This window comes from Oncorhynchus nerka, linkage group LG15 (genome assembly GCF_034236695.1).
Source record: "Oncorhynchus nerka isolate Pitt River linkage group LG15, Oner_Uvic_2.0, whole genome shotgun sequence".
Lineage (NCBI taxonomy): Eukaryota > Metazoa > Chordata > Actinopteri > Salmoniformes > Salmonidae > Oncorhynchus > Oncorhynchus nerka.
The window spans coordinates 50,733,234-50,745,606 of record NC_088410.1 but is presented as its reverse complement, the minus strand read 5'-3'; the positions used below and the strand labels follow the sequence as shown (position 1 = coordinate 50,745,606).

General features: G+C 40.8%; 1 protein-coding gene across 2 annotated transcripts; it reads left to right on the top strand.

Annotated features, from left to right (window-relative positions):
• Window positions 1-8,742: 8,742 nt before the first annotated feature.
• Window positions 8,743-12,130, top strand: LOC135560202 (putative nuclease HARBI1). 2 transcript variants are annotated; one of them, XM_065001667.1, is made up of 10 exons: window positions 8,743-9,500; window positions 9,588-9,764; window positions 9,855-9,916; window positions 9,994-10,080; window positions 10,168-10,209; window positions 10,278-10,567; window positions 10,665-11,217; window positions 11,287-11,402; window positions 11,499-11,610; window positions 11,705-12,130. In XM_065001667.1, exons 7-10 carry the CDS (start codon window positions 10,746-10,748, stop codon window positions 12,073-12,075), a joined length of 1,071 nt encoding a protein of 356 aa, XP_064857739.1. In that variant the 5' UTR covers window positions 8,743-9,500; window positions 9,588-9,764; window positions 9,855-9,916; window positions 9,994-10,080; window positions 10,168-10,209; window positions 10,278-10,567; window positions 10,665-10,745; the 3' UTR covers window positions 12,076-12,130. The 2 variants fall into 2 exon arrangements, with proteins under 2 accessions (XP_064857739.1, XP_064857740.1); XM_065001668.1 differs by having other exon boundaries at window positions 10,168-10,452; window positions 10,532-10,567.
• Window positions 12,131-12,373: the final 243 nt, after the last annotated feature.

The following is a 12,373-nucleotide window of genomic DNA, read 5'->3' as shown; positions in this document are numbered from 1 at the left end:
GTTTTTAATGCAAGCCTCCACCATGTGTAGGTTTGGAACAGAAAAAGATTAATCAGGAAACTAAAGTTGGAGTGGTGACCTTCACCACTTTCCTCTAAGCTTTGTATCTGAATGTCAGGCCTTTGAAGCGGCCAGGTGAGCGCGAGAGTGCTTTGTCAATAGAGAGCATGACTGAGCGTTTAGCAGGCAACTGTACGCTGCACACATCCTCCTACCGTCTGGGCTTTTCTCCAACAGGCATCTCTTAGCACTTTAATGAAGAAGGAGAGAGATGCAATCTCCCTCAGTCAGCATTGGTCTCACTTCAATATTGATATTATGCAACTGCTCCCTCTGAGGTGAGACTCAAACTGCAAGGGGGCCCAACTTAAGATGGTATCACAGCAAAGAAGAGAGATGTGTGTGTGACAATAATATATATATATATATATATATATATATATATATATATATACAGACACACACACATACATACATACACGTGTGCACACACACAGTGAGCTCCAAAAATTGGTACAGTGACACATTTTTGGTTGTTTTGGCTCTGTACTCCAGCAATTTGGATTTTTTATATAACGACTATGAGGTTAAAGTGTAGATTGTCATCTTTAATTTGAGGGTAATTTCAACTGAATTAAAGCTGACAGTCTGCACTTTAATCTCATAGTCATTGTATAATTTCAAATCCAAAGTGCTGGAGTACAGAGCTAAAACAAAACAAAAATGTGTCACTGTCCTAATTCTTTTGGAGCTCACATATACAGGACCAGTAAAAACGTTTGGACACATCAACTCAGTCGGGTTTTTCTTTATGTTTACTATTTTCTACATTGTAGAATAATAGTCAAGACCTCAAAACACATGGAATCGTGTAGTAACCAAAAAAGTGTATTTTAGATTCTTCAAAGAAGCCACCCTTTGCCTTGATGATAGCTTTCCACACTCTTGGCATTCTCTCAACCAGCTTCACCTGGAATGCTTTTTCAACAGTCTTGAAGGAGTTCCCACATATGCTGAGCACTTGTTGACTGTTTTTTCTTCACTCTGCGGTCCAACTCATCCCAAACCATCTCAATTGGGTTAAGGTCGGATGATTGTGGAGGCCAGGTCATCTGATGCAGCACTCCAACACTCACCTGCTTGGTCAAATCGCCCTTACACAGCCTGGAGGTGTGTTGGTTCATTGACCTATTGAAAAGCAAATGATAGTCCCACTAAGCACAAACAGATAGGATGGCGTATCGCTACAAAATGCTGTGGTAGCCATGCTGGTTGAGTGTGCCTTGAATTCTAAATAAATTACCGACAGTTTCGCCAGCAAGGCACCATCACACCACCTCCTCCATGCTTCACTCTGGGAACCACACATGCGGAGATCATCCGTTCACATACTCTGCGTCTCACAAAGAGATTGGAACCAGAAATCTCAAATTTGGACTCATCAGACCAAGCAAGTATCTTCTTATTGGTGTCCTTTAGTAGTGGTTTCTTTTTAGCAATTCGACCATGAAGGCCTGATTCACGCACTCTCCTCTGAACAGTTGATGTTGAGATGTGTCTGTTACTTGAACTCTGAAGCATTTATTTGGCCTGCAATTTCTGAGTCTGGTAACTCGAATGAATCTCCTGCAGCAGAGGTAAATCTGTGTCTTCCTTTCCTGTGGCGGTCCTCATGAGAGCCAGTTTCATCATAGCGCTTGATGGTTTTTGAAGAAACTTTCAAATTTCTTGAAATGTTCTGTATTGACTGACCGTCATGTCTTAAAGTAATGATGGACTGTCATTGCTCTTTGCTTATTTGAGCTGTTCTTGCCATAATATGGACTTTCTGTATGTATAATACCTTGTCACAACACAACTGATTGGCTCAAATGAATTAAGAAGGAAAGAATTTCCACAAAGTAACTTTTAGCAAGGCACACCTGTTAATTGAAATGCATTCCAGGTGAATACCCCATGAACCTGGTTGAGAGAATGCTAAGAGCGTGCAAAGCTGTCAAGGCAAGGGGTGGCTACTTTGAAGAATCTCAAATATAACGTGTATTTTGATTTGTTTAACACTTTTTTTGGTTCCTACATGATTCCATATGTGTTATTTCATAGTTTTGATGTCTTCCCTATTATTCTACAATGTAAAAAAAATGGAATGAGTAGGTGTGTCCAAACTTTTGACTGGTACTTTATATATGTACAAAAGTGTGTGGACACCCTTTCAAATGAGTGGATTAGGCTATTTCAGCCACACCTGTTGCTGACAAGTCTATAAAATCGAGCACACAGCCATGCAATCTCTATAACACATTGGAAGTTGAATGGCCTTACTGAAGAGCTCAGTGACTTTCAACGTGGCACTGTCATAGGATGCCACCTTTCCAACAAGTCAGTTCATCAAATTTCTGCACTGCTAGGCCTGCCCCGTTTTACTGTATGTGCTGTTATTGTGAAGTGGAAACGTCTAGGAGCAACAACGGCTCAGCCCTGAAGTGGTAGGCCACATAAGCTCACAGAACGAGACTGCCGAGTGCTTAAGAGCTTAGTGTGTACAAATTGTCTGTCCTCATTTGCAACACTCACTACCGAGCTCCAAACTGCCTCTGGAAGCAACGTCAGCACAAGAACTGTTCTTTGGGAGCTTCATTAAATGTGTTTCCATGGCCGAGCAGCCGCACACAAGCCTAAGATCACCATGTGATATGCCAAGTGTTGGACTCCATTGGACTCTGGAGCAGTGGAAACACGTTCTCTGGCATGATGAATCACACTTCACCATTTGGCGAATCTGGGTTTGGCGGATGCCAAGACAACGCTATCTTCCCTAATGCCAACTGTAAAGTTTGATGGAGGAGGAATAATGGTCTGGGGCTGTTTTTCATAGTCGGGCTAGGCCCCTTAGTTCCAGTGAAGGGACATCATAACACTACAGCATACAATTACATTCTAGACAATTCTGTGCTTCCAACTTTGTGGCAACAGTTTGGGGAAAGCATTTTCCTGTTTCAGCATGACAATGCCTCCATGCAAAAAGCGAGCTCCAGACAGAAATGATTTGTCGAGATCAGTGTAGAAGAACTTGACTGGCCTGCACAGAGCCCTCACCGCAACCCCATCGAACACCTTTGGGATGAATTGTAACGCTGACTGTGAGCCAGGCCTAATTGTCCAAAATCAGTGCCCGACCTCACTACTGCTCTTGTGGGTGAATGGTAGCCATGTTCCAACATTTAGTGGAAAGCCTTCCCAGAAGAGTGGAGGCTGTTAATGCAGCAAAGGGGGGACCAGCTCCATATTAATGGCCATGATTTTGGAATGAGATGTTTGAAAAGCAGTTGTCCACATACTTTTGGTCATGTAGTGTATGTCTATATGTGTAAGACACCTTGCACTTTCTTCCCGTTGGCCCCACTTGATTTATTTCTTATGTTTACATTTAATTTTAGGACAAATAACCTGAATTAAAATAAACATGTCTGACCCTTCATAAGCAAGCAGCCAAATGATTGATTTAAGTGGTGTGGCCATTTGACCTCTGACCCCTAGTGACATCTCATGATGCAGTTTGATGACCTCGGTGGAGAGCTTGGGCAGGTTTTCTGTTTTGATTTCAGTCTTTGCTTCAGGGAAACCAGTGCTGACTGATTACAATACAGGCAGGGTGGGGAAGTGACACATTACGAACCTAAAAAAAAGGAACCACTATTTGCATACTGTACTAAACCGTACCGCTGTTTAACCTTGACATAACACTTTCATGGCGTTATGCCTGTCGTAACATTCTATGACTGTTCGTTACAATAAAACAATATCAGTACTTGAAATTAAATGTCATGTATAATGACGACAGACATGCTAATGACAACTACATAATGTGGGTATCCTGTCAATTTGCATGAAGTAAAGAGCTACATTTTCCTCCGAACTCTAAACTTGTCAACATTTCTGTTAATAAAATGCACTTCGTACATAAATTGAAGGCATTGCAAGCTCCAATAACCCCTAACATATTTGGTTGCGTTGTTTTCGTACACTACCTTACCCATCTAATGACCTCTTACCGTCTAGACTGGGTGCTCAGATGAAAGCAAACAGAACCACTCAGACAAAACAAATAATACTGAATATTCCAAATGGTGTTCCCTTAGGGTTGGTACCTTACATCACCCCCTGTCCCCATCTGAAATGAGCTACAGTTCCAGAGAGATGCCCGTGTCCAATGATGGAGTCCCACATAGACCTTCCTCGTGCTGCCATTGGCTGGGTGTCGGTCCCCTTGGAAATGTTCAGTGTTTATGTGCGCCTGCCTGTGATGACAGATTAGGCGCCGTCTGTGCTGTCAGTCTGCCTAGACTTGCCCTAGACTGACTCACAAAATGACAGACGTATGGATGATAATGTTGACAGAGTTGTCGCGGAGAGTGTTGCAATATACCTACTATTTGCCTTTTGATAATGTAGTAATTGTTTAACTTCGAGAAATGTAAAGGTTTTTTTTTTTCTTTCCGTTTTTTCTTTAAAAAAATATATTTTTGCTCCAATTCATTGTACACGCATATAAGGGTTTTGCTGAATGAATAACAGAACATTTATTCCATGGTTTGACCACCAGGTGTCTTCACTAACTATATTGTCTACCATAGTGAGTCAGGCTTGGAGACAATAGCCCAAACCAGGTTGGGCATCACTTTGTTTCAATGCAGCCAGTACCACAGGTTTCTGCACTTTATTTAAACTGGTAGAGTTGATGGGAAGTACTTTTAGGTGACCAAGTGCCAGATCGATGCCTTTGCTCCTATTCGCTATTAGAGAACCCTTTAGTCGTCTTCAACATGCGCTATAGTACTTAGTGTGGAATTATATGCCTCTTGCTTTTGGCGGCACCATTTTGAAGACAAGTACAAGGAACAACCAGATGGGGACAGGCTCAAAGGCATCACCCTGGGCCAGAACCTTCTTTACCTTCGTCCACCCTCCCAACTACAGCCTCCTTGACCAGTGTGAACCTTACGGAGTCCATATTAGGACAGCTGAGATTAAAGCCATCCTAATATGGACACCATAGAGTGGACCTGGATGGGTTAAATTCTGCCATATTACCTATTGGTCTATATACCCAAATCACTATAGATTCCCTTCACCACCACATGCTCAGTTTCTAGATGTGTGCCTTTGAGGATTTTGTGGTTGAGACTTTTTTTGTAATGTGTTATAGCGCAATTTTCTTCCTCTGGATTCTGTTGCCTTTTTCACATGAAACAAATAGCCCTTGTTATTTACAATACCAAAAAATACAATAGAGAATTGACTCCCATGTTCTATCATACGATGATCATTTCCAACTTCGCTGCATGCATACCGATAAGAGTAAATATTAACCTTGAAGCACTAAAGTAAACCAAATGGGTGAAGCATGGGATGGAGAGGTTTCTAAGGGCCCAGCTCTATGAATATAGAACATAGCAAACAGAACCTGTCCTATTATGCAGTACATGTCCCACTACTGCATTATAAAACAGGGGTTCGTACTTTGCTGCATTGTAATCATCATCTGTTTTAGATTCCGATATTTCCTTCAATAAGTTACTGTTGAGGGTTTCAGTGTGGGGGGAAAAAAGCATTTCCAAAGAAGAAATCATCCTAACCAGACTCTTTTAGACTGTCAAGAGTCAAAATGACTTGAACTTTGTTATTTTCCTTTGTTTGACTGTTTTTTTTTTTGACTGTTCTGTTGCTTTGCTTGTTTTGCCCTTCAAATTAGCATTGCTTTGAGTCTTTTCTTTTTTTGAAATAAATAAATGAGCGATGATTAAAAAAATAATATGGTTGCAGTATAAGCATATTTATCAAACTCTTAAGCAATTTATTAACTGTACAGAAAAACCGACTATCCTGGTGCTTATTTTGTTATGACGCTGTGTGTACTGATGAAGAGGTAATGTTGTACTGTCTATATAAAATCAGTTCTATTCTATAACATGTTCTATGCCGAGATGTATTGCAGTAAATATATAGATGCCTACTGTTGTCGACAATAATTGCTTACGTGTATCAACATTGTTTATTTAAATTTATATTGGATCCTTAAAGTGTTACTGGGTTTGTATCTCTATTTGATAACAGGAGACAATGTCTATAACAGAACATGCTATGAATCTGATACATTTCAATTAGCCCCCAATTAAACAAGTAAAAACATTTTATAAAAACTGTCTGCTTTGTCTTTTTACTCACTCACTTTCACGTCAATTACCCTGAAGAATAAAATATATTAAAACACACCATATTTAGTTTATTATTTCTTATTGTTGCATTGTCGAGAATAAGACAAGAACCTGCAAGTAAGCATTTAGTTGGACGATGTATACCACGTGTATCCTTTACCAGTTTAATCAGTTGCTTATTTGACAGTGATATTGGTTACTACCACAAGATGGCAGTTGTACACAATTGTTGGAGCAACGCTTTACTGCAGCTTTCCTCCATGCTAGTGTACACCAGTTGTAGGCAGTGACACTCAGTATCCAGCAGGAGGTAGGCTTTTATAATTTATTCTTATTACTAGACCACACACAGTATACGAGCCGGAGTACTAGTTACATACTAATGTTAGATTCCAAATTGACCTCTAGCCCCTACTCCCAAGCCAACCAAACAAATATCTAAATATGTAATTGCACTGAACTATACATTTTAATGTGACAAACTCTTGCAGTTACACAGAAGCATACAATTTATTTTACTAAGCTGCAGTACAGGTTAAGTTTTGAATTCCCCCAACCTGACTCCCTACAGCCCTCAAACTCAACTCTGGACATTGCAGCTAGTTCCACTGCTTTTTTCATTGTTCCCCTCTAATCAGGGACTGATTTAGACCTGGAACACCAGGTGTGTGCAATTAAGTATCAGGTAGAACAGAAAACCAGCAGGCTCAGGACTGCGTTGGGTAAGAGTTGAATACCCCTGCCCTACAGCATATTCAAATTCACAATACACAAGATTTCCAGTTGTTAATGGTCATTTCAATTGACAATATACCATTGATTCTTAAATAATATAACTCATTATTTCACTTCATAAGGAATTTGTCTTAGACGATTATCACCCTATTGTAACCCTAAATCTAAAGTTGTATAACTCAAATTTGTATATTTTTGTTGTCAAATGAATAGCTTCAAAATATGTTTAAAACCCATTTTGATCTCATTGACTGTCAATCATTGCATGCATAGCTCTGTGGATAGGAGTTTCCCAGACCCATCCCTCAGCTTAATACAAACAAAATGGTGGGGCTGCTGTTAAGGTGAAACACAAACTCAGGATTGTGGCTTTAAGGAATCCCACATTATCCTGTATAGTTAATGATCCAAAGGGTGGAACAGAGTGAACACTATGTTTCCTACAAGTCAGTTTTCTCACTCAAGACTTATGTAACGGTTCTTGATAGAGGAATCAAGGGAATTGAGTTTATGATTAAACATCACAGTATCAAATAGGTCATCTAGCATTAATTTCCTCCGACAATATAGTCTGTTAGAAACAGCTCTCCCTTTTTGTCTTGTGATGGTGTATTCTTGTAATGTTGTATGACATTGGCAAAAATAATTATGTTGTGGTACCAACAAATGCCATGGTATTAACTTGTTTTTTGAAGCAAGTCCTTGATTACCATAGAACTCTGAATCCAAATAATACTTCACATTTCAGTCTGTGAAAATAAGGTTTAAATAAAATTATGTTAAACTATTTTAAAGGTAAAATCTGTGATTTCTACATGAATTGTACAGTTACAGAAGTATAAATAGCATTCCTCCCCCAAACATACCACCCCTGTTATTGGTAATGATGAAAGGTTGGCATGTGTTGGCGGAATGATCTTTGTGCCTCTGTAACTTTTTCCCTCATAATTTTTCAAGATTCATTCAGGATAATCCGTAATCATTTTAGCATCCATACTAAAGTAGAAATGTTCAGAAACATATTATATTCTTATTTGCAATAAAAGTGACTGCAAAATGACACTACATTATCTACGATTAATTTAAATTGGGCACAACATAATCTGAAACACAACCAAAACAAACTGCAAATGCATCCAACAAGTTTGTAGAGTCACAAGCTTGATGTAGTCATTGCATGTTAAGAACATGTACAACAAATACAACACGTTTGGCTACTTTAATACACATATAAGTGTAAACTTTTGGTTCCCTAAAATGGGGGACTATGTACAAAAAGTGCTGTAATTACTAAACGGTTGACCCGATAAAGATGAAAATACCCTCAAATTAAAGCTGCACTTTAACCTCATAGTCAGTGTATCATTTCAAATCTAAAGTGCTATAAGAGCCAAAACAACAACAAAAATGTGTCTGTCCAAATACTTTTGCACCTCTCTGTGTATACCGATTGATTCTTGACAAAATATAACTTATAAATGCCTCCTGAGTTTAGTTAAACTTTCATACCCCATCAGAACCCCAAATATAAGATTGTTTTACTCCGTTGTTTATAAACAATGCAATTGTAAACAAACACTGTGGCCTCAAAACATGTCCGGGATTTCAATCCGATCGCTGATTTAGACAATGTGCCATTTAAAACTAATTCCAATTGAGCCATATTATGCAGCGTTTACCGTGAATGATCGTCTCCGTGGTACATTGCCTTTAAAACGTGCATTTAAAAGTCCCAAAATGTGCTCATTCAAAGCTTAATAAACAAAATGATATTGGCAAGATCAGTTTGCAGGGGCCTGTTGCACAAAAGTAGAATTAAGACATCCGGGATAAATGACTCAGCTGAGCTCAATGAAGCCAAAACATGTGCGTCCAGGCTTAATTGGTTGCACAAAGACCAAGCCAGGATGAGCAGACACGGATTCATTAAGCCAGGTGAAACCAATCCTGGATAGGTGCGCGCTCACGGCTCACTCAAATAGACCCCGCCACAGATCACAGATTAACTGATTTACCATGGCAACTAGAGCCGCGTACTTTTCCCCGTCGGAAGCACAAATCCTCATGGAGGCATACGAGGAGGTAAAAGATATAATTAAGAAGAAAGGCAACACCGCCACAGTGATAAAGCAAAGAGAAAAAGCGTGGCAAAGTATTGCAGACCGCCTGAATGCGTAAGTAGTGCACAATTACACACTCACCGCTCCGCTGAAACATCACAATTACAATTCAAATATTTAATTCACATCTCCAAAAATGCACTTGTACTGTAATTATGAAACGGTTACATTTTTAATTGAAATGCACTGCAGATATGAGTGAAATTGTGTAAAGTAACTCCATCACACTGTATAAAGCTATGATAATTTTTTTGATATTTTTACTGAAAACAAGACAAAAATACCAAGTAATTTTTTGCAGTGTGACTCCATTAAATGTGTGTGTGTGTGTGTGTGTGTGTGTGTGTGTGTGTGTGTAGATTAAACATGAACGGGCCAAAACGGACATGGCAGCAGGTCAAAATCAAATACAAGAACATTCTGCAGAATGGTATGGTCCCTGACTAATATTTAACAAAGCACAAGCATATATTGTACCCAGAAGGTGCCTGCTCACACATTGTCTGTACTGTTTTAGCAGTGAAAAAGAATACCCACAGACAAGGCACGGGTGGTGGGTCACCAAAGGCTGACCTTACCCCAGCAGAGGACATGGCCTTGGAGCTAAATAAAGGCAGGCCCGTCTTAGAGGGGATCCCTGGGGGGAAAGAGACGAGCATAGGTTCCTCCCAAGATGCCACCCGCTTCATTCAAGGTATGTCCTTCCATCTCTACATGGGATACAACCACATTCATATTGAATCAATTTGGACTGTCTGACTTTGGTTTACCTATTGCCTTGCAGTGCCTGGCAGCACTGTGTTCCTGTTAGAGCCACCAGCACAAGCACCAGACGATGCTGATCCAGTGAGTACTCCATCAAAGGCATACTGTAGGCATGTCTTGTCTACTAGCTTCAATATGAATCCGATTAAATGTGATAGGGTGAAGGCCCCAGTGCAGCAGCAACAGCACATGATGGAGACGATGATGAGGAGGAGACCATCTCTCTGGATTCCAGAAGGCATGAGGTATCATGTTAAGACTGTGAAAGTACTATTTACTCTACAATGGTGAGGAGTCCTCATCAAAATCAAAAAATCTAATTTCTTTTACAGGACCCAGATGCTATACAGTGGGAAAACCAGCCTGGCAACATAGTGCGTATTAATAAAAGGACACCACATCCTGCCAAATTCCAGCTGCGCTAATTGTATTGTGTTCACAGAGCTCACAAGCTATCAGAAAGTTGTATGGCAACCACCTCCGGCACCAAATAGAACTGGCAGACATAGACATTCAGTACAAGAAGAAAAAGATGGAAAATCTTGCACTGGAGTCCGAAATAAAAAAGAGGACAATTAGGAAACTGGACCTTGAAATAAAAAAAACTTGAGAGGGAGGTGAGATATGCCTTCAATGTACACTGTATGCTAACTGTAACACAAATGTATTAATCATTATTTTTCTTTCCTCCCCCAGCTCCAAGAAGATGACACAGCTCAAAATAAAAATTAGGTATATTCTCGTAAAGTCAAGTGAGCCATGACATATGAGCTCTTATTGTGAGCACACAGGACGGTGGCATCTTTCTAAGGTTTTTTTATTTTCCCAGCAATCAGTACAACCAAGTCATCGTTATAAGGCATCGCCCTCTTTTGCCCACCCCCAGCACCAGGTGTGGCCACTAGCCTATATGAAGGCCCAAAATTGTGTGTTCCTTTCTGCTCTGACAATGGCATGCCCATTCGTGCGAGATGTGGTGGATGAAGAAGCACTTGTGCTGAGGAGAGCCTTCAGGCGAGAAAGGGTCTTCAGGGACCGGTTGGACCCACTGGCCTTCCCTGATGACCATCTATATGAAAGATACAGGTTTTCTGCAGATGGCATCAGGTATCTATGCAGACTACTGGGTCCCAGGATTAAGCACCGCACTGCACGGAGCCATGCACTGAGTGTGGAGCAAATGGTTTGTGTGGCCTTGCGCTTTTTTGCTAGTGGAGCCTTCCTGTACTCAGTGGGGGATGCAGAACAGCTGAACAAGGCCACAATTTGCCACACAATAAGGAGTGTGTGTCTGGCTATCAAAGCATTAGCAGATGTCTTCATCTCCTTCCCTGGCCACAGAAGACTCTGTGACATCAAAGAGGAGTTCTATAGGATTGCAGGTAAGAGGATCTACAAATTACAGGACAACTGTTAACACATAGTAGGATACTCATTACTTTGTGTGACAGGTTTCCCCAATGTCATTGGTGCAGTGGACTGCACACACATAAGGATAAAAGCCCCCTCAGGTGCCCATGAGGCCGATTTTGTGAATAGGAAATCCTTTCACAGCATTAATGTTCAGGTGAACATAACTTTTTGATATTGTCCATTGACGAACACTCTGCATTGCCAGTGATGTGCATTGATTGGTGTAATATTCCTCATCTTATGATTTCAGATGGTCTGCAATGCTGACTGTGTGATCAGCAATGTTGTGGCAAAATGGCCTGGCTCAGTCCATGACTCCAGAATCTTTCGGGCCTCTGAAATCTATCAGTGCCTATCACAAGGTAAGCCACACAACCCCTATTTATAACCATCATGGCTGTGTCAAGAATATCACTGTGTTTATGAGGTAGTAATGATGAGATTTTGTGTTGACAGGTGAATTCTCTGGTGTGTTGCTGGGAGACAGGGGGTATGGCTGCCAGCCTTTTCTCCTGACACCTTTCACAGACCCCCAGGAAGCACAGCAGGCCTACAACCATGCCCATGCCAGGACCAGGGCCAGAGTTGAAATGACCTTTGGCCTCCTGAAGGCACGCTTTCACTGCCTTCACAAATTAAGGGTCAGCCCTGTTAGGGCATGTGATATTACTGTGGCTTGTGCTGTCCTCCACAATGTGGCCTGCCTGAGGAAGGAGAGGGCCCCCAGAGTGCCACCAGCCATGGACTGGGACAATCCGGCAATCTTCCCTGATGACGACAGTGGTCGGCTGCTGAGGGACCAATATGTGTTGAATTATTTTAGTTAGTATGTGTGCTTTCAATTTTGGTTAAATATGTCCTGCGGTGGCAGAGGAATTTGGGTTTTTTGGGTTCGTTTTTGACCAATTTGGCCTCTTATGATGTTTGTGCGGTATACTGTGTGTAATACAAGGCTGCAGGGAGGCTACTGCATCCATTCATTTGTCTGTTCAGTTGATGTGTATGGATTTGTCCTGCATTTATTTTAGTGTGCAGACATGCAGGGTGTGTTATATACAGACCTTTGAATGTGTATGTATCATTTTGTATAATATGCTTGGATTCTGTGCTTTCCATCTTGTAGAG